Here is a 26,275-nt window from a genome sequence, read left to right on the forward strand (position 1 = left end):
TTAAAAATTTTATTAGAAATAAGACCAGAGATAGTCAGTTTAGACACTATATGCAGCACTTGTGGTAATATTTAAAAGGATGAAGAAGCAAAAACATTATCATGGAATACATGCATTTTTTCCTTCACATTTTCTGAATAAGAACATGTAATTACATTGCTGAATTTAAGAGTAAACTTTCTTTAGAATTATATGTGAGACTGAAACACAGATGTTGAAAATAAATACGGTGAGAATGAACCCTACAAAAGGTTTGATTAAAATATTCTTACTGATATTCACTATGACTTTATTTGTAAACATATACTCTGAAATGCCTCAAGTTACAAACACATTAAAGAAAATCTATTTCCAGATCTTTTTACCAACAGTAGCTATTAGTTTAAGCATGGAAAATACAGCACGTTGCAATTTGAAGAATAACCACTAGGTGGCAGTAACTACAAATAAATCTATGCTTTCATCAAAGCACACTCTAGGCCTACTACAGTCTACCAGGAAAAAATGTATCAGGAAATGAAGGTTAAAAATAACAATTTCACTCTTATAAAATTTGGGCAATATCTGTAGAATAGAAAGTATATAAAAATGTAAGCTGTAAGTTTGCATGGTGGTGCACACTTGTAATATCAGCTACTCAGAAAACTGAGGCAGGAGGATTACAAACTCAAGTACAGTCTTGGTAACTCATGTCTTAAAATAAAACTAAAAAAGGGCTGAGGCTGTAGCTCAGTGGTAGAATGCTTGCCTACCAGGGAGAAGGCCCCAAGTTTAATCCCAAACACCACAAAAAAATAAAAATAAAACAAGTCATAGAAAAATTATTTAGTAAACATTTAGTAAAAGTCAGATTATTTAAATTAAATCATACATGTGTATTCATATTAATTAATATACTATTACCGAACAAAAATAAAGTCACTCAGCATATCTGTTACCATGCATTTATAATATTTACATCAATACAATATTTTCAAATTTAAAAAAATAAGAAGATAATATAGGGCTAAGAGAAATGTAGAAACAGATAAATAAGAACTAAGCTCTGAGTCAAAATAGGTGATTAAATGAAAATATTTTTATTCCCAAGAAACAGGTATTCATACTACAAATAGTATAATAAATTTAATTATTTTATAATTAGAATTTCTTAAAAGATATGAAAGGAATTAATGTTTAAGCTACTATTTCGTAAACAAAATATATGGGAAGTTTGTTATTAATATGAAAGATTAAGGGTGAATTAAAACTAAGTTAAAAACTAAAGTTCACCAGACTAGTAATACAAAACAGCAGATATTTGTAACTAGAGTTCATTTTGTTTCCATTGTATCTATCTAAAAATTGCCACTAGAATCAATTTATGATTTAAATTTCACATATATATTAGCCAGCAAACTGAATATAATTTAGAAAATTTGAAGAAAAAGGTATAACTGCCTGCCCTTCTCCCACCAGTGTCTCTTCTTTAGCAGAAAAGGAAGCAAGAAACCATTTCAAAATGGAAAGGTTAAAGTGAACTTCCAGACTCAAAAATAACACATGAAGAATTTTTTTTAAGTTGAATATGGCCCTTTAAATAAGTAATCTATTTCTTGATTTTTGTCACCAAAATAAACTTTAAAGCTAAAATGAATTTTATCAGCATTCTATCGAAGAAGGTATAAAAGCTTGATTACTTAAATAGATGCTTAAATTAACCCTATCATAGTCTAATAAATTTGCTTAATTGAATATTGGGTTTCTGCTATCGGTTTTAGCTATTAAAACAATTTATTAAAGGTATTAATATTATTCAATGATTTTACTATATGCTAATCTCTGTGTTTGGAACTGAAATAACAAACACTATGACACAGTCTTCCCTCATGAAGTTTAATTCTACAGTTAAATATTAAGAATTTTGTAAGATGTTTAAAAATACTATATTTCTAATCTTCTAATTATGCATCATTACCCCAAAAAGGACTTACACTTAATTTCATACCTTTGTGCCTCCAGTGACATTGTTCTGGCTGCCCAGAATATCCCCTTTTCCAAACCTTATTTTGGCTTAAGACCACTCATATGAAGTGTGCTGCCCAAAACCAGATTTTACAGTTTCATTCTATATATTCCTACAGCACTGAATGGACATTTAAATGCATTTCTCTTACAAAATCTTTAAATTAACTTATATATCTTTATACAGTCAATATCTAGCATCATGACTGCAATGCATAATTATCCAATGAGTGTTTAATAAATTTGAGGATTTATATTCACTAATCCTCTGTCTGAAACAATTTGTATTGTTGTATGATGTGAATACATGTTAAAAATTTATTTTCTTCACTGTTACTTTAAACACAAAACACCTACTGAATATTTTTATAAAATTAAAAAAAAAAAAAACAATTTGGAAAGATCACTTACTGAAAAATGCCAGCATGAAAATGCCATCATTACCCACTCTAAGCTGGTCTGCATCACTGAAGTCATCTCTTGGTGGACACTCTTCCTCCGGATTCTGTGAAACACATAATATAAGAACAGCTCACTAAAAAAAAAAAAATTTATTTCCTTAAATGTAACAATAAGAACTTCAATAAAATTTAATGTTCTCAATTATTGTACAGACAAAATGAGATAATGAATACAATGTCTGGTAATGAGTTAGACTCAAAAAACAGTAGCAAACATTTTTTTTAGGGGCACTCTTAAAAAAGAGTGTTTTGTAATTAAGATAAACACAAAAGAGATTAAGTTGCATAACATGAACTTAATAAAAATGGTATCATGAAGACAGACGTTACCCTGTTGTGTTAATGTGAAATGAGAAAACAGGCACTTCCATAATCAGTAGTGGAACACAGTAAGTACGATCCCAATGGCTGGCAATTTGGCAATGTTTGTCAAAAAAACAAAAAAGTACACAACCTCTAATCCAGCAATTCCAGTGCTCGAAATAAATTGTACAAATACACACACACACACACACACACACACACACACACACACAAATCTCACTTGTAAGAAATGAAGTATGAAGATAATTCATTGCAGCAATGTTTGTAAGAGCAAAAAATTACACACAATTTAAGTGCCCATCAATAGCGAACTGTGGCCTATAATCCCATTGGCTCAGGAGGCTGACAGGAGGATCATGAGTTCAAAGCCAGCTTCAACAACTCAGTGAGACTCCAAGCAACTCAATGAGACCCTGGCTCTAAATAAATACAAAAAACGGACTGGGGATGTGGCTCAATAGTTGAGTGTCCCTGTGTTCAATCCCCAGTACCAAAAAAAAAAACAAACAAAAAAACAGTGAACCCTGTTAGGAGATAATTGTCCACGGGTCTCTCACATTTCTGCACATGTTGCAGGTAGAAATACTGGTTACCTTTTTCTGGATGTTTATATAGTACAGAGCTTTGGAAGAGTATTTCCCTTCATAGCAAGGTGTGGACATTCTTATCAACCATTACAAAAGATGAGATCCTTAAAATTCAGGGTTCCTTTTCCTATGAACATAATCCATCACATGAAGTAGTAGATGTACTCCTCTTTGTACTGCACTGTTTGAACCAGGGCTCATGGAAGTGACAGAAATAAATACTAATACTCTGTACTGCTATTATTGTAAATAATAAAGTCCTAAACAGTCCTATGTCTACCCACTTTCAGGAAACTGACAGACCAATCAGACTGCTTGTAAACTGGGTAAAAACTCAAGACTTGATAGATTGAGGAAATGAATTATTTCATATCTATCCAATGAAACTTTAAAAAAAGTAAAAATCTTAAGACAATTAAAAAAGAATAAAAAATGTCTTGAAAGTCTTATATTCTAATACAACCTCCAAAACATATTATGTGAAGATGATTTGTATAATATCAATTGTATACAAAACTAATACACTAAGATATTAATATATTTTCTTATAAATATAAAGAACATCTCTGAAAGCAATGATTGATTGCCTCCAATATTCAACAAATATTACTAGTACGTCCAGTGATTACTACATGAGACTTTGCTTCCCAGTCCTTGTGATACATTAATACACACAAAACAAATATGTATGACCTTCTGGAACCTATACTACAGATAAAGGAGTTAGACAATAAACAAAAACATAGTAATAAGTTATGAATATAATTATTAAAAAGTGCAAATACTAAGTCAGAAGAGAAGAAAAAGGAAAGAAAGGGGAAAGGGGGAGGGGACAAAGGAAATTTGGGGAGGCTATATAGTTAAAAATTTATAATTTTAAATATGGTGGTCAGATAGGCCTCACTGAAGTAAGACTTAACTTTAAAACTTAAAGGAGAGATAAGAGGATTAACTATGCAGGTATCTCATAAAAATAGTTCTAGGCAGACTAAGCCAGAACTAAGGCCCTAAAACAGAGTCATACATGACATGTTAGAAGAATAGCAGAATTTTCCATGGATGAACTAGAGTGAACACAAGAGAAAATAGGAAGAGGTCAGAAAGGTCCAGAAAGTCCACTGAAGGATCTTGGGTATTACCGAGTAAGAGGTTTTACTCAAATTTGATCAAATGAATGATATGTGATTTACATATGTATTATCCCAGGCTATATATACACAATCTGAATAGAGAACTAATTTTTCAGGCCAGTCAGAGAAGCTTGTGTGCTGTCCATTAGCAAATAAATAGAAAGGTCAAGGCAGAACTTGAATCCAGGTCACTGATGTTCTTTCCATCCAGTCATGGTAATCTTATATATACACTGCTTTCTTAAAAAGAAAGAAACTTTCAAAGCCATCTTATATTGTTTATTATTTGGGCAAAAGATCCCTTAAACTCTGCGATCATATATCCTGACAAACTTTATATGATAAATTTAAAGACTGAAAATGATTAAATGCATATTAAAATTTTATAAATTTTCAAATTAATTCAAGAAATAAACATGAAAGTACAATATGAACCTCAAAAAAGAAAAAAAAACTATCAATGATGACAAAAAGTAGAAATGTTTCATACTATTTTTAAAACATTAATTCAGAAATTTTATCAAAGAATTTCATTTTTAAAAAGATAGAAGACATATACACAAAGATATCTTATGTAATATTGATACTTGTGGAGGAACCCACACACAAACATGTGAAAAGGATCTAATTGTCCACTGGGAAAAAAATGAGTAGTAAATTACACCAGTATATTGATTCCATGGGACAGTCAACCATTAAATAACAGAAAACATTTACATAAAATTCTAAAACAGAAAAGAGAGAATCTGTGAAATAATTTCAACTGTATTAAAATTTATCAATAAATCCAAAATTTGTAAAAGACACTAAAATATTTTAAACATAAGACCTATAACAGAATGCTTGTGGTATTTTCATCTTCTTAATTTCCTACACTGGTTAAAGAAGGCATTCATTAATTTAACCAGTTATATTTTATTAAACACCAAATATATGCCAGGAATGGTTGGGTGCTAGGAATATAAACTCAAGGTCCTGACCTGGAGTTGCTCACAATTTAGCAATTGCTAGTTCTTATGTCAAAAGGTCAACTACTGAAACAATTTCAAATAAGTTACCAAAAAAAAAAAAAAATCATGTTACCCACTACAAGGTTTTAGATGAGCCTACCTGATGAACAAGCCCTGTTCTAAAAGTTTTGTAAAGTGAATGATTTGAAATTCAGTTACTTTTCATAGAAATATTAAAAATGAGTAGAACTGACAAAAAACCCATTAAACCACTATGTAATATACATGCAGCTCTACTCATCAGAAATAAAAAAGAGAAGAGGGAAAAAAGAATTAAGAAAGTAAGAAACAAAGATTATGTTGCAAAATCTCTGGACTACTACCTATATTGTCCCACTAAGAGTTAATTTAAGAAATAAACTTGGAGCTCACCCATCCTGAGACTCATCTACAACTGAATGTGCTCAAATGCTAATCAGACCAGCTTTATTTTTTAATTTAAAAAATATTTTAATAAGAATTATATATATTTAATATATAAACACATGTATATATTTATGGTATGCAACTGATGTTCTGAGATATGAATACATTGTGGAATGGCTAAATTGAGTTATTTGACATGCATTTCCTTGCACATCATTTTTGGTGGTGAAAATACAAGATTTATCTCTGTGTGATTTTTAGGTATGGACATTTTTAAAATGCGTGTGGGGAGATACATATAAACAATCATATACTCATAGTCTGCAAAAAGAGGGTGCTGAAGCACTGGATTAGGAAGCAATGATAAATTTAAAAGATATTTCACAAGGAACCCAAGTTATTGTCTTTGTACAATTATGCTTTGCTTTCTATGAAATTCTCTACAAAACCCATGAGCTAATGTAACAATATCAACAGAAGCCAAGTGAAAACAGGGAACTTTTCTTTGTGGACATGTTCCAATTCAGGTTGGGAATCACAGTTTCTTTCTAAAACAAGGCACATGAAATGATGATCGTGACAGAATGGAATAGTAACACTTGAGAATTTTCTCTCCAAAGTGGATCTCAAAGTCCAGATAGCAAGACTTATTAATGCTTCCTACTTTAGAAGTAGGAAGTTAGGGCAATAAAGTATCCAATGCCCATAATACAATTTAAGGACCTTTGGCTCTGCAAATATCAAAATTCTAAAAATAGAGTTGAATTTACTTCCCTGAGAGTCATTCATGAGCATTTACAAACTTCCCTGACAGTAAGCAAGCTAGAGTTCATTTTGACCAAAACTCCCTACTTACATAGATTTCTTCCTTCTCTGAAATTCTTTCTTACATTAAAAATTCTTCTAGACAGGGTCACTGGTCAATAAACTGAATTTATGCTACTCTCTTAAGGGGCTTATTTTCCTCTCCAAGAGACATTAAGTTATAAAAAAATAAATTAGGGGTTTATTATCTTTCCCTAACTTCATAACTGTTAGCTATCACATTTATGTGTGATAGAAGATGGGAGTGGGAACAGGGATGGGAAGAGCTATATAGCTGATGGAAAAAGCCCATCCTGGAAACATGCTTACTTCTCAGAAGATCTAACTGCTGGGCTCTGGCCTCAAGTATAGGAAACACTTCTTTCTTTCTTGACTCCTCACCTAATTCTACCTTTCTTGGATGAGGTTTTGTTTCGTTTTGTTTATTTTGTCTTTTTCCTAAACAAAATGGGACGAATCCAAGAATTTGAAATGACATTTCCAAAGCAAGAAAAAGAGACAAAAAACTAGCCCTGCTTGCAGCCACACTAAAATATAAGTAATTTCCACCTTTTACCTGGCTGCCAAATAGCATACATGTATCTTGCTGTCTCTCTATTACTGAGATAGCCACTCCTTTTATCAGAAAAAATAACATATGTATCTCACTGACCCCATTACTAAAGCATACAATGAAAGAGAAAGGGAAGAGGAATCCTTGACCATCACTCCAAAATTCTAGGATATGTTAAAAGGAAATTGAATGTTAGCTGAAAAGAAAAATATTTAAAGGTCCTATTTTCTCTATGCTATTATATAGTCTACCTTGAGTTCTTTCACATAGTCATTAGTCTGGCTATGCTAGGATGAATCATAACTAAAGTGCTAGACTATGGAATCTAAACTTATGTAAGGAGAAAAATAAGTACATGGACAGTGAAGAAGTCAGAAGACTAGAGGTCCAGGTAAAAGAGGAGAACTATTAGGGTGGTGGTAACCAGAGTGAGTTAGAAGGATGGATGCCTGCAACTAAAATTTTATGAAATTATAAACAAATTGGTAAAGACAAGGTCTAGAATAACCACAAGCTGAGAGAGGATAGAGAGGAAGATCAACAAAAATGAGGTCAAAGAATGGAGAAGATGAATTTAACTTGGCGAATGCCAATTTCACAATAAATGATGCAAATAAGTAGTAGTAGGGAAAATACAGGAAAACTACACACACTGTCTTAAGGAACTATTTGATATTATTAAATGTACATAAGAAAAATTAACAAAAATATTATCAAAACAAATGATTAAACTTTCTTACTCTCTGAGATGTTTCTGCCGCTGCAGCTGCCATTGCAGCAGCTTTAGCCTTCTCAGCTTCATCGTATGTGGGAAGTGAGGTAGCAACACTGTAGGGCGGTGGCACAGGATAAAACTCACTGTAAACTTCCGCATCTGATGAAAAAGTTTAAAAAGAAAAATCATCAACAAACTATTTAATATAACCATATATCCATGACCGCAATAATTTACAAAAGGACACAATAGACTGCTGTTATAGTTCCACATTATAAGCTATATAACACATCAATTTCTATTATAATCATATATCTTATTTTAGTCATTTATTATAAAGAGGACTGGTAAATATACTCTAAAGGTTGATACATTAAAAAAGAACCTCAAGAATGAGATTTTGTAAAGAAGTTTCAGACAAGGGAGGTTAAGATTCAGAATACATGCTTATTGGTAGGCACAAAGAAATTACTGGCTCATTATCTCATAGTCAAAAAAGTTTTTAAAAATCAGGAATAATAACAACAAATTTTTACATGATACTAACCATTTCATAATCACTTCTACATACATTAATCTTAGCTATGCTGGGATTTAGAAAAATTAAGTGACTTGCCTAGTCTTAAACACCCAGTAAGTGGGAGACCCAGGGAATTCCTAACTTCAAATACTTGGCTCTCATAACATATAAGGAGTAATTTTTCCACATATGTTTATTTCAACAACTGCCCTCATCTCTTAAGCAAACAGTATTTCTCTTTGCTAAAAGACTGAAGAAATCTCTTTTTCACTCTTATCCACTTCTTCCCATTTTCACCATATTCATTTTATGAAGTATTTCTCCCTCCCCAATAATATTTAAACTGTTTTTGAAATATGATCTCCAGAAATATATATACATATATGCATATATAATAGTATATGTTATATATGTGTATGTATATACATATATGTATGTGTGTGTGTGTGTGTTTGTGTGTGTGTATGTGTGTCTGTGTGTATAGCAAGTACAGACTACTTATTTAAAAAATAAAACAAAACAAATACGGTAGAAGTGACACCAACTTTCAAGGCAATCTCCTAATAGGATCCAGAGTTTCTACCCAGTTTTCTCTCAGAATTCTTGTTCTTAGAACCCAGCCATTATTCAGTGAGAAAGCCTATGTCACAGGAGGCCAAATATGGAGGTTCTGGCCAACAGACTCAGCTGGGGTCCTAACCCAAGTCTCACATACATGAAAAAAGGGAGCGTTTGCAATGACTCCAACTCCAGCCACCGTCAGATGAAAATCACATGAGCCCATAGAAGAGAATAACATAGTAGATCCCAGTACATCTCCAGAACCATGAAAATGAGTAACAATGAATGATTGGTATTTTATTCCAGGAAATTAGGTGTCATTTGTTACACAGCAGCGTCGGTAATGATAGCCACAACCAAGGGATCAAGATTTTACTCTTAAAATTAGTATCTTCCATTATTCTGACATGGACATCATCAAGAAAACAACTAATTTTCTTTCTTCAAGGTTATCATCAAAGTGATTTCTATTTAACTCTTGTGATGCTGGGAATCAAATCCAGGACCTCACAATGTGCTATATCCCTAGACCCAAACTGAGTTTATTGTTCTTTTTGATATTACTGTAATTTAATCAAGTATTGTAGATTTCTTATTCTAGCACTATATTCTAGAAATCTGAAATTTTTTAAAAAATTAGCACATAATAAATTTTAACAAGCAACAAACCACTTGCTAAATCCAAAGACAAATAAAGTTGGTGAAAATGAAAACTATGCACAAGAAGCTGGTGGTACAGCTCAGTGGTACAGTGCTTGCCTCACAAGCACAAGGTCCCAGCATCACCAAAAAAAAAAAAAAATTTTTTTTTAAAGTATATGAAACTGGCATACAGATCAAAACATTATATACAAATAAAAGGAATGTACATTTATTAATTTGTGAGAACACCTTCATGTACAAGATTATTTTCAGTAACTGAATAAAAAAAGTAAATGAATTTGATGGACAAAATCCTGGGTCCTAAAAAAAAAAAAAGGAGAGGAAAAAAAAAAATATATATATATATATTGCATCTTTTTATACACTGCAAATGAAAAAATGGTAACCAGAGAACGCAGACATGAATTCAAGAGAAGTAAATGGTAATAAAGAATAAGAAATAAGGATGACAAAACATTCTAGTGAAGGGTATTTTCTATTAAAATATTTTTCAGTAACTGATTTTTAAAATACATGTTTCATAATGAAACATATTGTATTTAGAGCAGTAATTTAGATTTTATTTAGATGTTATCAGACTAATTAGAGAAGTTACAGTAGCATACAAAAATCATACAATCATATAAATCAAATAGTATACAAAATCATAGTCATATACAAATCATCATAATGACTAATTTAGCACTGCTGAAAATATGTAAACTGTGGCCAGAGAAATAACTGATATTTGTTCTCTAGAATGACCTGATCAGAGAAGATAAACGGTAGTAAAGCAGGAATCACTGCATTGTATTCAAGAATTATTATCACATGTACGGAATTAACACTATGTACACCTTTTACCTCTGATAAGATATACCACATTCCTACCCGCTCTCATCATCACTACAACTTTGTGTTATGAGTACATACATATATATATTTTGTACATATATACAGACACGTGTATATATATTTGTATATTCATATATGCATGTGTATGTATTATACATGTGTATATGTATGTTTACATTTGTATATTTATATATGCATGTATATGTATGAATATGAATATGTGCATATATATGTTTAAAAGCCCACTTAATTACACAAAACCATACTGTCAAAAAAAAAAAAAAAGGAAAGGTAATACCAACTACTCAGGAGGCTGAAACATGAGGACCACAAGTTCAATGCCAGCCTGAGCAACTTAGCAAGACCTTGTCTCAAAATTAAAAATTAAATGGGTTAGGGATACAGCTTTGTAGTGAAGTGTCCCTGGGTGGTTCAGTTTCCAGTACAAGGAGGGAAAAAAAAAAAAAAAAAAGAACTAGTAAAAACATTACTAGCTGTTTCATACCTGAAGTTGTAGGTACTTCCACAGTTATACTACTATAAGGGGGAGGAGAAGAATCAGTTTCAAGTGCTGGTGCTGGAGGAGCAGTCTGCACAATCTGTGGGGTTGGGTTGGAAGTGGATGGCTGCTCTATAGCAGATGATTCTGAATTATCCTCTTCATTATGAAGCTAAAAGAACAAAGGAAAAGGAAAATGAAACTAAAGTAATGCTGTTTATTATTTTTCTTAAATTTAATTTGTAATTTATGGCAAATGATCACCATTTAGCATTTTAAAAGATGAACAAAAATTTTAAAGACCTATCAGTTACCTAATCAGTCACTTCTTAAGAAATTCAGAATTTTTATAGTTTCTTTACAACAAAAATGAGGTACAAAATAGTTGTGAATTTATAAAGAAAAGTTTTAAGATTCAAAATATATTTAAATTCATGTAATCCTATAGTAGATATTGTCTACCATGTATCAATCACAATATATGTACTGCAATGGAAATAAAAAATCCTAGTAGCATAGCCACAATACCATCTCTACTATACTTGAATCTAGAATAACTGGAAATGGAAACCAAATTATAAAACAAAATAACAATGTATAAAACATTCTAAAAATGTGAACTACTCTAAATTGGTTTTCCTAAAAATAGAAAAATTACTATAAAGTAAAATGAGTCAGTGAGTACAGAATTCTAAAAAAAAATTTTTCATCACAATTGAAAAAATTTTGTAAGAATAACATATTGAGATCATTTAACTCATTTAATCGTCACAACCAATCTATCAGATACTGTTATTATCCTCAGTTAAAACTAAAAAAAAAACACCAACCAACTAACCTTGTAAGTATAGAGACTTAAAAGTAACTTGCCAAACATCACACTATCTAGGAAGGTAAAATCAGAAATCAAACCCAAACATTGTAGCTACACACCTTTTCCTTCATTTACAGTAACCTCCAAAAAGATCATTCTTTAGGAGTCAGTAACACCTAACGTAGGCAAATTAACACAATTTTGAGCAAAGGCTTCAATAACATAAAAGATAATTCATCAGGGAGACACTATAATTGATCCTTAAATAAATCTAAAAAAGAGGCTTTATTAAAATAGATTAAGATGCTTTTAAACTAGAACCTCAGTTTGAAAGTAAACTATAGGTTTTCATTATTATTCAATTTCCATTTATTTTAAGAAATTGGTGTTAAAAAAAACAATGTCCAAAGAGATTTTGTCATAGAGCGAGTATACATACAAATTTGAATGTTATGATGCAGTAAAACATGGATTTGGGGTTTTAGATAGAACAGCAAGCAAATTCTTGATCTTCCTTTTCAGTATCTTTGGTAATGTGTCTTCTGTGTACCTCAGCATTTAACTATAAGTTCTAAATACAGCCAAATCCTCATAAGGATATAAAATAATATTTAGAAAGCAACTGGCATAATAACTTATACAGAAGACATTAAATAAATACTAGTCTCTTCCTTCTTCCCTTTTGCTTAGTATACCTTATGTCATGAATTCATAACAGAAATTGTGAAATACTTTACTGTCAGTCCAATAAGTAATCACTAATTTGCCAAAAAAAATTACACAACAGACACACACACACACACAAAGGTCAGTTTACTAAAATGCTTCTTCCATATGTCTTAGTAAGGATCACACTAGGAAAAACATTTTTGCAAGTTAATAAATGCATTATAACTTTTAGTGGAACTATCATAAACATACCTAAAATTTAAGTTAACTAAGATAACACCATAAACATCAGCACCAAGGTTTGAATAATAAATCAATTCTTAGAAACTGAATTCTTAGTTCAAATAATCATAACATAAATTTTTATGAGCTTTACATTTACTTGTAGCACTTTTCCAGTGAATTATAAAACAAAACGACTACTTTCTAGGGTAGCAGCATTGTGCCTTCCCATTGCATGCAACCCAGAACTCTTCAGCTAGTCATTTTTTAGAAATTTTTTATTTATTCTAATTTTTTGTACATGACAGTAGAATGCATTTACACATTTTGATAGAACATACATAAATGGGGTGTAATCTCTCATTTTTCTGATTGTACATATGGTAGGACACATCAGTCATGCAGTCACACATGTACATGAGGTAATGTCTGTTTCACTCTACTATCATTCCTATGCCCTTATGCCTTCTCCTCCCTTCGCTCCCCTCTACCTAATATAAAGTAATTCTGTTTAGCTAGTCATCTTTAACTGATTATTCTTCTAAGAGAAAACATGTCAGTTGAGTAAGGTTAAATAAACAAATGTAGATGTTTACTTGGCAATATCAATTCAACAACTAAGTAGTCAAGATGTAAAAAAGAGAAAATCACTTTCCACATTCCTATTAAAACTGCAAATGAAATACAATGAGCTTTACTAAAAGAAAAAAAATCTACAACAAAATAGCTCTCCTCTGGTTCCTCACAAGATATACTTCTCATCACATCAAATATAGTACATGAATGTGTTACCCCTCCATGCCCAATTCATTTTTAAAATATGTTTCAAGTTTACTCCAATTAAAGAGTAATTACTGGTTCTTCTACATATGACCTCTAAAATAAAGCTCTGGAACCTGTAAAACCTATCCTAATTTATTTAAAATAGCCTACTTACCACCAACTATTTTTTATAAGATTATGATATGCAATAAACATTTACTATGCATGAAGAGTAAAACCAGTGACTCAGTCAACAAACTCTACTCACTGTAGCATGTAACTTTCAACATTACAAATGCAACATTGTACCTTTGACATCTTTACAAGTAATGAAATTGCTTCTATAAACTAGCCTACTATTGGAGGCATTTTAAATAAATCCATACAAGTGTTTCAATCAAATTACATGTCTCCCAAATTAGGTAAAGCTATTTGGGAAATTTTTCCCTTAACTGTTCTGTTCAATGATTCTATTTTACATTCTTTAACAATAACCTAACAGCAAAACAGGGACAGGGAAAAGGGGAGGACCAAAATGAACCAGCTATCATTCCATCTCTTTCTACTACAAACCTCCTGAAAAAAACATGGGCAAAACAGTGTAGCACAGGAAAACTAAAATTTGTCTTTTAATATAGTGACTAGAGTGGTGAAAAGTTGCACACTGAATGAACCATGTTTTTTGTTTTGCTTTGTTTTTGTCTAAAGGATAAAATTGCCTTAAAATTATTATAGCTAGTCTCTACAGAGACTAAAACAGCTTTGTTTTGTTTTGTTTTGTTTTGTTTTGTTTTGTTTTGTGTACCGGGGATTGAACTCAGCGGCACTTGACCACTGCCACATCCTCAGTCCTATTTTGTATATTATTTAGATACGGTCTCACTGAGTTGCTTAGCCCCTTGCTTTTGCTGAGATTGGCTTTGAACTTGAGATCCTCCTGTCTCAGCCTCCCAAGCTGTCAGCAAAATAGTGGGTTTTAATGACAAAAAAACTGTTTAAGCATTATGATGAATTTTAATGAGATGGCCAGCCTTCAGTGTATAACTATTGTTGCTTCTAACTGACATGTCTCTTACAGTATAACTTTCCATTCTATTGTATGATAGTACAATGTAGTAACCGGAAGGTTTGCTTTTGTGCAGTGAGAGACCTCTCTTTATGTTTTCTAAAAGAATTAAGATGAGAATGAGTAGATATGCTATGAAGTGCTGCCCGGTTAGCAGTGTCCAGCCTCATAGCCATGTGAGTTCGCCAGCAGCAGTACAGCTTCCCCCACCCTATTTGTCTTCTTATTTCTTTTCTTTTAATTTGAGCATAGTTCATTACTATAGGAGGAAAACAGTCAGATTTTGTTAAAGAAAAAAAATTACCTTAAAGTTGAAAAAAGGTAGCTGATATATTTTGTATACTACAATATTATGACTACACTTATTATCAGAGAGCAGAACTGAAAATAAGAGTTAGTAGTTGAGATAAATTTTGGCTCAATTAAAAAAAACATTTTTTATTATTAGAGCTACCCACAGCACTGGTCTTCTTGTGAGACAACAAATCTTTTCAAGTAGAGTTTAGAGGACATGACAAGGCTGTGGTATAACTAGGGTAACCTGTTTTCCCCAGGACACTTTTACTTTATACTGGTAGTTCCAGAGATCCACCCAATTTATCCACCACTTTCGTTCTCAAAAATGTTTAAATTTGATAAATGGTCAATACATATAATGAAATTTCAGTCTTCAAGTGAGATACTGCAGAGTAGATGCCAAAGGTTCCTCCAAACTCTTAGTATACTGTCACTAATAAAAACTTATAGTAATTTCTTTCATTCTATGTTGCCTTATTTGACACCTGATTTAAACAAGAAAAAGACTGAAGTTATAATAAAATCAAATGGCAGAATCAAGTTACTCATCTAAGTTAACTGAGGAGACAGCTACCCATCTATACTCCTAGGTATTAAGCACAGGTGCTAAGGGATCTCTACAGACAGCCCAAATGTTCTGAACCAACAGCTCAGAAGAAAGAGTCCTACTTAACCATGCTGCTCAGCAAATGGAGCTCGATTTCCAACCAATACAACTGAATTATACCAGTTTTTCTCATACGCTCACTCTCTTTAAGCACATTAAGCAGAATTTTCTCAAATTAAGTTTTTCAAATATTTTTCCCATTAAACCTTTGCTATTTCTAGACACTTTTACAGATGGTGAGAGTTAGCATTTGACAAAGCAAAAATAAGAACAATTAGGAAACAAATGTGTAAACAGCCAATGAATAGCAATGAAAAACTGCAAGTTAATAAATCATGCCTAATTCTCAACTTTTATTCTTGGTGTGATTTTATATTTCATAATACAGGCATATTTTCTGCTAGTAAAAATATTTTTTGTTGGTATAACAAAAAATGTTAGCATTTCATGGTGCTCTACAAAAGAGCACTACGAGCTCCAAGTGCTTCATCATTTGAACAAGTCTGCTTAAAACTTAAAAATATCATCAGATATTTTTAGCAAGATACAACTAAGTTGTCTTTAAAAAAAAAAAATAGAAGTTTTGGTTTCATCTCAAAACTGCTGCTGTCTATTCATGTTATGTCAAATGAAAAAAGCTATAGAAGGGTATATACAGTGCAATTGTATAAAAAATAAAGATTTTTACATAATATATGTGAATAATCAAAATTTCTAGGATACACAAGAAATAGCTATAGGTGGTGAGATTTTTCAACATAAATGTAAATTAACATAAACTTTTAAATTTTTAATAAAATCAAAATGCAATAAAATGAGACCTTTACATTCTGGCCTGGCATGTCTCAGAAACAAAATGTTAAGATGTATACTGTGTGTATTCTCCAACATAAAATATGATGCTGATATCCTTAGGTTTACACTTATGCAGGCTTTTTTGTTGAAAATAATACAGTCTGGAATTATAACCAAACAAAACATATACCTAAATGTAAATTAGAAATGATATCTTCTTGACCTGGGGATGTAACTCGGAGACAGAATACCTGCCTAGTATGCACATGGCTCTGGGTTCAATTCCCATTACCACATTAAAAAAAAAAAAAAAAAGAAAATTGAAATAAAATTGGATAGTATTTGTCTTCTTAAGAAATAGAAGGGATTATTATATTAATGGGAGGATTAAGTGATTAAAGAATAGAAAATCAAATTTATATTGCCCGAATAGTCTTTTCTGAGCTCCAGACATGTATACAAATATTCATTAATACATTTTTCACGAAGATATCAATTAATCACAAAAAAGGGCTCTGGATTTACATTCAATTCTGTTACTTCTCTCAGTGCCTAGTTAATTCTACATATTGTTCAAATCTCATCTTAAAATCAAATTCTCATGAAAACTTTTATGAACAGGATTATTTGATTGTAACCTTAATTCTGTTCTTTGGAGCACTTAACACAATAGCAGTTTATTTATGTAATCATTCATTTAAACTCTGTTTTCCCAGTTAAAGTAATAGCTCTACAAAAGTAGAGGTTATACAGGTGTTGTTAAACACTAAAAATAAAAGTAACCCCTCCTCCCCCAAAGTACTCTGATTCAGCTTTGGTTAAAATTAAAAGAAAATGCAACATAGGTTGCCTGTCACAAATAATCATAAAATAGAAAGTCATGAGAGAAAATAAACTTTCTAATTCAAATCCTTTTCTCACAGCTAGTTATTACCTTTCTTAGTAAGTAAAAAGGGAGGGAGCTGAAGAACATTTACATCTCAAAGACCTCCAAGGAACAAAGAAACAAAACAGGTGGTGTAAAAATGTAATATAAATTTCTACTTTCAAAAGAATTACTGCAACTTAAGTATCCTAGATCCTAAGATTTCCTTCTTGAATACAATGTGCTCTATATGGTATACTCATTAGTTGTGTTCAGTCCTTTAATTAAATGACATATGCTTCTTAAAATGTTATAAAATATCAACAAACTACAAAAATAGCTTACTGAGATCTCAGCTAACAAAAAAATGTCCTTACAAATCTGAATATGATCTTAACACAGATTACAGCTTGCTGATCTCCTACTCTTTAAAGAGTGGGGAAAGAAAGGAAATGGGGGGGAGGCGGGGAAAGGAGCCATAAGGCAGACCAAACCTTCCAAGGCACACTCCCAGTGACCCATCTCCTTCAGACTCACCTAGCCTGCCCACAGTTACCACCCAGTTAACCCATTCAAACTAGGATGGACTAATTAGGTTACAGCTCTCACAATCCAATCATTTCTGCATTAACACAGGTGCACTCATCTCTCTCTCTCATTTCTCTCTCACCATCATTTGTTGGCTTATTTTTGGTGCATGCAAATCAGAAGCCCCTGAAGAATCTATCAAAATGTTCTTATTTAATTTGACTAAGGGAAGAGGAAAGGAATATGACTTTTTATTACAAATTGTAGTCGTCATCACTTTTCCAGGAATTTAAATGAAAGAATATTTCAGGGATGTAATTACATACCTACCCCAATTGATTAAAACTGCAGCCCCAAGAATACAAATAATCCAATCAACAAATGGGCTAAGGAAATGGACACTTCACAGATGTACAAGCAATCTACAGATATATGAAAAAATGTTCAACATCTCTAGTAATAAGAGAAATGCAAATCAAAACTACCCTAAGATTCCATCTCACCCCAATTAGAATGGCAATTATCAAGAACACAAGCAACAATAGGTGTTGGCGAGGATGTGGGGAAAAAGGTACCCTCATACATTGCTGGTGGGGTTACAAATTAGTGCAGCCACTCTGGAAAGCAGTATGGAGATTCCTCAGAAAGCTTGGAATGGAACCACCATTTGACCCAGCTATCCCACTCCTTGGCCTATACCCAAAGGACTTAAAATCAGCATACTACAGAGATACAGCCACATCAATGTTCATTGCTGCTCAATTCACCATAGGCAGATTGTGAAACCAACCTAGATGCCCTTCAGATGAATGGATAAAGAAACTGTGGCATATATATATACAATGTAATATTACTCTGCCGTGAAGAATGGTAAAATTATGGCATTTGCAGGCAAATGGATGAAATTGGAGAATATCATGCTAAGTGAGAGAAGCCAATCTCAAAAAACTAAAGGACAAATGATCTCGCTGATAAGCGGATGAGGACATATAATGGGGGGTGGGAGGGGTTAGGGTTAGGGTTTGGTTTAGGTTTAGGGATAAGGAGGGTGGTAAGAATGGAGGAAGGAAGGACTGTATAGAGGGAAAAGAGGGGTGAGGGGAAGGGAAAAATTTAAAAAAAAAAGAATTCACGAAAATGGAGCAAAGAGTTTTAATTTGAAGAGTATTAAAGAGCTATGCTAAATAGGTTGATGGATTACAACATACATCTAATAAAATTCTTTCTTATAAATGAAAAAATAAACTGCAGCCTAGTCACTAATAAGTACTTTTCAAAAAGCTGCTTACATTGATGAAATACAATATTGTACTGCAGAAAGACACAAACTCAAATTAATGACCAGATTTTGAAAAAGCAATCCTTTAAAATAGCTTATATTTAACACATACATTGGCGTAAAATCAAAAAAATATGGCTGAACATTTTCCCATGATGAAATATACAGATATTTATGCCATGTATTATGGTCTTTTCATGCTAAATTGGTGTGAGGTAGATTGTTGGATTACTAGCCTTTGAGAAAATATGTGGAGGAGGCCAACAGGAGCAGTGCCAGAAGACAGACAACTTTAAATTGCTGGAAATTTGGATGAGACCCCCACTCCAGGACCTGACTATTTGCATCAATGAGGATATTCCTTTGGCGCATCAATGAGGATATTCCTTTGGCACAGCAACTGACTCCCACCTACCTGCATGGGTCTCCAACTGGGAAGGATACATAAGTCAAAGACAGGCTTCTAGGATGATGCAATTAGAGGATACCCGAAACTTTGTTAACAGGATAAGAAAAGTAGTAAAAGTGGAAGAGTAATGAGGTACCCCTTCCTCAATATAGCTAAGGGAACACACCAAGGCACTTTTCAGTATTTCTATAAATTAACATAACTGATTTCCAAATCAAGCTTGCCTTCCACAGAATTATGCTTAATTAGAAATGATATAAGGTAATTCTTATGTTAATATATCCTTCCCTAATGGCTTGAGAACCAAAATTTTGGTCCAGACGAAGAAGCTCCATTTTTTAAAAGCAGAAGAAATCTTAAATGATCATATTTGAATTTAAATCCTGCATTTTCAAAATACTCCAATGCTGATTTTAACAAGCCAACATACTGGTATTCTTTTAATACAGACATTGATAACATAATGATAACTGCACTTTGAATAAAAAGTCGTATTCCTTTCCTCTTCCCTTAATCAGATTAAATAAGAACATTTTGACAGATTCTCCAGGGGTTTCTGATTTGCATGCACTAAAAATAAGTCAGCAAATGTGGTAAATGGTAAAGTTTAAAAATTAAAATGGCCTGAAGAGTATGCTTCATAATTAAGGACTGGGATCTCAAACTTTAAAGCACAGTAAAAATATAAAAATAGATATCAATGAATTTGAAATAAGCACTCTTTCAGCAATCAGAATCTGAACCTTCAAGAAGTTAAAAAAAGAGCAAAACTATCTAAGAACAAAACAGAAAACAAGAGCTAGGAAGTTTTATAATCGCTTTCTTCCAGGAAACACCCAGTTGCAAGTATGTGCTACTTCATGATGCCCTGGGGGTTGAGGGACCCTAGTTTGAGGATGTATCTGTCTTCCCAATTAGATTACAAACTTTTGAAAATTTAGAAAGTATGTTTTGTTCATCTTGGTAACCCCTAAAACTTGTTGCAGAGGTTAAGGCACGGCTTCACATTAAATGCAGTCTTCTAAGCCTACTGGAGTTTTTCTACAGGGGAGCTAACTCAAGTAACAAATGTCATATACACTGAACATCTCAAGATCAAGTATCATGCCTCACAGATATGATTCCCATAGTACTTACACACAATAGAAACTTGAAATATTTAATCATTTTACTGTTGTGAGGCAGTCACCATAATTTAATAAGCAAGTATCTACACCTCAAATTTACTAAATTAAAACTGTTTACCAAAAACCACAGATCACTGAATAAGTATCCCACTAAACAAGAATATAAACTCCAACACCACATCACCCAAGACTCTAGAATAACCAGAGATGACCATACTTCTCACAATTAGAAAAGACAGTCAAGAGTAAGCAGTCAAAAAAAAAAAAAAAAATTACAACGTGTTCACAGTCTCCCATCACAAAAAACAGAGTAGGTGGTAAGGTCCCTGAATTAGGGATAAGCTGCGTGGCAACTCTTCACACACTGATGGAGGAAACATCAGTGACTTACATGGTACAATAAAATTAGAAATGTTCACACAAGGCAGGCACAGAGGCGCATACCTGTAATCCCAGTGGCTTGCGAGGCTGAGACAGGAGGATCTCAAGTTTAAAGCCAGCCTCAGCAAAAGTGAGGCACTAAGCAACTCTGTGAGACCCTATCTTTAAATAAAATACAAAAGAGATCTAGGGATGTGATTTGGTAATTGAGTGCCCCTGAGTTCAATCTCCAGTACCCTTCCCCACCCCCCCAAAAAATGTTCACACAGGACTTTTACTCATACAAAAAAAAGTGCAATAATAAAAAAATATAAGGACAAGAACTTGAAATAGGTCATAAAAGAGGCAATTTTTTAATGTAAGTTAGTAAAAATAACTCTAGAAAAAAATTTCATTGGAAAAACACATGAAATAACATCACAGAAGATATAAAACTTAAATGTTCTTAGCAATTAAAGAAATAAAATATATTTGAAAGGACAGACTTGAACTATTGTTAGTAAGAATATAAATTAATTCAATCTCCTTGAAGAGCAATTTGTCAACTCCAGGTAATGCAGATCAAATAATTCTACTTACAGACATTAGCACTAGAAAAGTCTCACATATGGGCATAAAGAGAAACATAAAGGGGCTGGGACCGTGGCTCAGTGGTAGATTGCTTGCCTGGCATGTGTGAGGCCCTGGGTTCAATCCTCAGCACCACATATGAATAAATTAATTAAATAAAAGTTCATTGACAACTAAAAAATGTTTTTAAAAAAGAGAAACATAAAGAATGCTCAAGGTAATGAAAAAAATTTTATTCTATGACTTATAAAACAAGCCAACAATTTAAACTATTGAATTATATCTGTATTAATCATATAGCTAAATCTTAACATGCTAAGTGAATAAGCCAATTCAAAAATTAGAAAATAGCAAAATACTGCAACAAATATATTTTATTACAAAATCTAAAACTATAGATTTATAAAGATACAAATATTATATTCAGTAAAAGTAAAGAAGAAAAACATTCACAATAGGATAAATATCAACTTCAGTATGTCAAGGAGAAGTGGAAAAAGCGTGGAAAGGAAGACTTTAAGTTCAAGATCTGAAGCAAACAACAAAATGATAACATTTTGAATTGAAAAAAAAAAAAAATTGAGTCAGTCAAGTTTTCTTCGATAGCTGGTCAAAAGAGAGACTTCCAAACATGAAAGAAGTCAATGAACACATACCACCCATGTTTCCTTGAAATAAAAACTACTCCAGGACAAAACCAAAGTAAGTTAAAAAAAAAAAAAAAAAAAATCAATTAAATTAAAAGCACAGAAACAGAAAAGCCAGGAGTAACTATAGAACCAAGGCTAAATATAGACTGAAGACTAACTTCTGGTAAAGAAAGTAAATATTATGTACCTTGAAAGGTAAAAATATAAACAGCATAAAAATTAGAATTGAGGAAATAAAAGATGAGAGAAAATATTAGTAACACTTCATCTTTCATGGCAGATAGTTGATCTCTAATATTTAAAATTTAAACATGCAGTTTTTTAAAAAATCTAATTTCTTACTAATTTTTATACTCATGTCTTAATTTTAGTGAAATTTTATATCATTTAAGAGCTCTGTGGTTAAAAAAATAAATAAAAATTAAAAAAAAACACTTTACCTAGAGTTCAGTAGTTCTTTAAGGATTCTGCCCTTGATGTTACATTCAAACAAAATCATACTTCTTGTTTTTATTTTTAATAACAGCATAAATAGCATTATCCCATTCTTATAAAATTATTTCTAGCTATACATAAGCACGAATGAGATGCTATTCATTAGATGTGATCACAGGTTATTTCTGGTTAAGAAAATTTGGGTTTCTAGACTGCTTGTTTCTTTGTACTTATACTGCTAGCATTTTAAAAACTAAATAATATATCACATCTATAAAAATAAAAAGGTTATTAAAACCTTCACACACTTCAGGCTAATTGTAACACCATACGTATGAAACTAATCAGAAATTTAAAACAAGATTTCTTTATAAAGCTGTCATCATAATGTTACAACAGATAACTAGAAAAAAATCTATTCGTTCAAAATAAACAATATAATGGAATATCATGCAGTATTTTAAATACTGCTTTGAAAGAATATTTAACAACATAAGGAAATGCTCATGATATGGTGTAAAAGAATGAAAAAAGTTTTGGGGGATGTGAATCATACACTATTCCAATTTTAAATAAGAAAATGTTAAGTTTCAAAATGACTGTTAATAGACAAAATATGTAACATTGTTGCTTGCAAGTTTTTGTCTTGTTTTTTAAAAAACTATTTTGTATTTTCCCAAGTATTCTAGAATAGGGATAAAGTAAGGGATATTCTTTTATTCCTTTTTGTTTTTCAGTATAAGACAGAATGTGACATGTTAAACAGATTTTTATTTGAGCTTAAAGAAATAAATTTCCATAAGTTAGAAAATCTTCATTTGTGGGTGGGATTTAAGTTAGGGATAGAACACTTGATTAGCATGAGCAAAGCCGTAGGTAGTAGGTTCAATACCCAACACTATGAGAAAAGAAATAAAAATAAAAAGCAAATAAACTCTTAGGTTACAAGAAAATTCATTTATAAAACTGCTCAAACGGTTCTAAACAAAATCATCACAGATTACATCCATTCAATAGCCTGTCATTGTCACATCACCTTCACAACCAAAGAAAGTCAAGTACATAACCCAGATGTTTATTATTCCCATGAATCATTTAACAGTACTAATATGTAATGTAATAGCAGCTTATATCCATTTTAATGTGATGATTTTCTAAAGAAACTCAGTTTAAAGGACAAAAGAATTCATAATTTTTTTTGTCTCTTTCCTGCCTAAAACAAGATTGTTCCTTGTGGTGCCCTTTCAACATAACCATATTAGATATTTGTCTACATAAACCTAAAAAGGCATTTTGTGTCTTGAGTATTATAATGCTATCCATTTCTTAAAACTCCAATTTTAAATATAATGTACTAACATTGTACACAGTATGCCATTGATGTTCCAACTTTATTCAACAACCCAGCTGATAAGACTCAACTTGATACAAACAACTCTGAGCATGTTCTTTAAGCATAAGCACAGCAGCAGTAACTAGGATGTTAATTTTCTTGCATTGTTGTCCTATATGTATGTTTATAAACAGTGCTTCTTCAACCCAAACTAAACTGTATAAGTCAGATACTTTCACATTATCTAAATGCTATATGGTAACAAAGTGCCAAAATGATAGGAACATATTAAGGGACCAAAAAAAAACAGATAAAAGAGGTTCCTACGGGCCAAATTTGGGATGATCTGACCCTCAAAATAAACACATAATGAAACATGAATCTGCAGATTCATTCAGATACAAATGAATAAATAAACTGAGAGTGAGAGAAGTTCTTTCTTTCAGAAATCTAATTAATGAAGATCCAAAACAATAATGGAATTAGAAAAATAACCACTTGACAACCCCTACAGTTATAACTATTGCAGACAAGAATAAACAATAAACTCTACAACTAAAGCGTGAATGTATTTAAACAAAAAACAAAAAAGACATTTGTGAGGTACACTATAAAACTGTTCCAAAGGAAAAGAGACTAAGAGAATCAACTAAGCCAAATGCCTAACCACAGATTTAATCCCAATTCAAAAATACATACTTTTTCCCTCCATACAGAATAAAAACTGATGAAATGTTTATAGATCACTGTTAATGTTAAGCATTTAAAAAATTACACTATATTTATGTAAAAGAATATTTTGTTTTAGAAAATTTTAAATGCAAAGAGACAGTTCTACCATTTACTTTCAAGTGCTTCAGCAAAGAATATGTATGCATACATATAGATGAAAAGAATTTCACAAAGCAAATGTGGCAAAATGGGGAAACTGGGTGAATGGTACACAGGAACTCTCAAGTGTTTTTACCACACATTTTGTTAAGTCTAAAATTATTTTTAAATAAAGTTTTTTAAACGGTAAGAAAAAGGTAATATTAATATGTTGCATGAAAACAAATACATTAAGTTAAAACGAGTCCCTACCAATTTCCAATCTGTCTCTAGAAACCCTGTTATATAATCACTAACTCCTCTACTCACTCAGCCACCTCACAAAATAATCTCTCCACATTTAATGGAAATCCTGCATTCCCTGAATGGTTCGACATCCCTGGAAGCCCTTTCAAATAGGAATGTGGATCCTCCCATACCCACAACTCCGCTTCCACAACAGAACAAGAACAAAGAAATTTTTCTTAAATATTGTCAATTACAGATCAAAAGCCTGTCTTTAAGTTCACACTGTCCATACAGTTTGCCACACCCTTTTCACCCTGTTCTTCACAAGTAATATTTACAACAGTCCAAATCACTCCTAGAAAAAAGACCTACAAGCCAGCTCCCACCTCAATGTCATTCCCTTGACTTTAAATCCTACTTTAGTGCCAGAAAGCCAAACCATCTTAATACCTCACCTGTAAAACAAGAAGTAATGGATCTGGAGCTGACCACAGTTCTCTACTCCCCTGGCAGATTCCCTGGCCTGGTCATCATTTTGAAGTGCTTTTTCTCAAAAACAATAAATTGATACATCTTGATTTCTGATCACAATCTTCTAGCCTTAAAACTAGTTTTCTCCTTTACTTCTACCAAGTCTATTCTTTGTGACTCTCATTCACTAGCACATGATTTTACCTTCTGCAATAGTTTGAATATGAGGTGCCCACCCCCAACCCAACCCTAAAACTCCTGTGTTAATGTAGGAGGTGAATTAAATGGATTTTAAGAGCTGGAACCTGATTGGACAGGTATGCTGGCTGGAGTAAGGTAGGTCATTAATGGTGTGCCCCTAGGGATTATATTTTGTCACCCTGGCTCCTTTCTCTGTGTACCCTGACTACCAAAAACTGAGAATTTTCCTACACCATATCCTTCCCTCATAATTTTCTACCTTGACTCAGGCCCAGAGCAATGGATTTAGCAACTATGTACTGAAAGCTATGAAACCACGAGCCCAAACAAAATATTTTTCCCCTTTAAGTTGTTCTTGGTGGGCATTTTGGTCACAGCAATGAAAAGCTGACTAACACAACATCTATCCTATGTAGCCTGGATAATAAAATGAAAAACTAGCATGGCACTCACTAGCACCACCAATTCCCTAGTCCTCTTACCTCAGTTGCAGCTACTCCACCAAGACCCAATCATCTGGAATAAGTTTGCCTGTTGCCTTCTGGTGGAGGGTGAAAAACCATACAACTGATTTGGTACCACAAGGAACTTAGTTTCCAAGCCCAGTAGTGTTCTCACAGTTAGCCCTCACCAACCGAAGTGCCTCAAATCCACCATTCTCCTTTACCCACTTTCCCATCAGG

At 32.4% G+C, this 26,275-nt stretch overlaps 1 protein-coding gene across 2 annotated transcripts in view; it reads right to left on the reverse strand.

The window, feature by feature from the left end:
- NDFIP2 (Nedd4 family interacting protein 2) overlaps positions 1–26,275 on the reverse strand; it is a 57,458-nt gene that overhangs the window by 12,957 nt on the left and 18,226 nt on the right. For both annotated transcript variants that reach the window (XM_079138188.1, XM_079138189.1), the window contains exons 2-4: positions 11,059–11,224; positions 8,001–8,134; positions 2,416–2,509 (exon numbers count right to left, since the gene is read on the reverse strand). In XM_079138188.1, the coding sequence (XP_078994314.1) occupies positions 2,416–2,509; positions 8,001–8,134; positions 11,059–11,224 (394 nt within the window). The remainder of the gene's footprint in view (positions 1–2,415; positions 2,510–8,000; positions 8,135–11,058; positions 11,225–26,275) is intronic.

The sequence above is a fragment of the Sciurus vulgaris genome (assembly GCF_902686455.1).
Source record: "Sciurus vulgaris genome assembly, chromosome: 4".
In the NCBI taxonomy this organism is placed as follows: domain Eukaryota; kingdom Metazoa; phylum Chordata; class Mammalia; order Rodentia; family Sciuridae; genus Sciurus; species Sciurus vulgaris.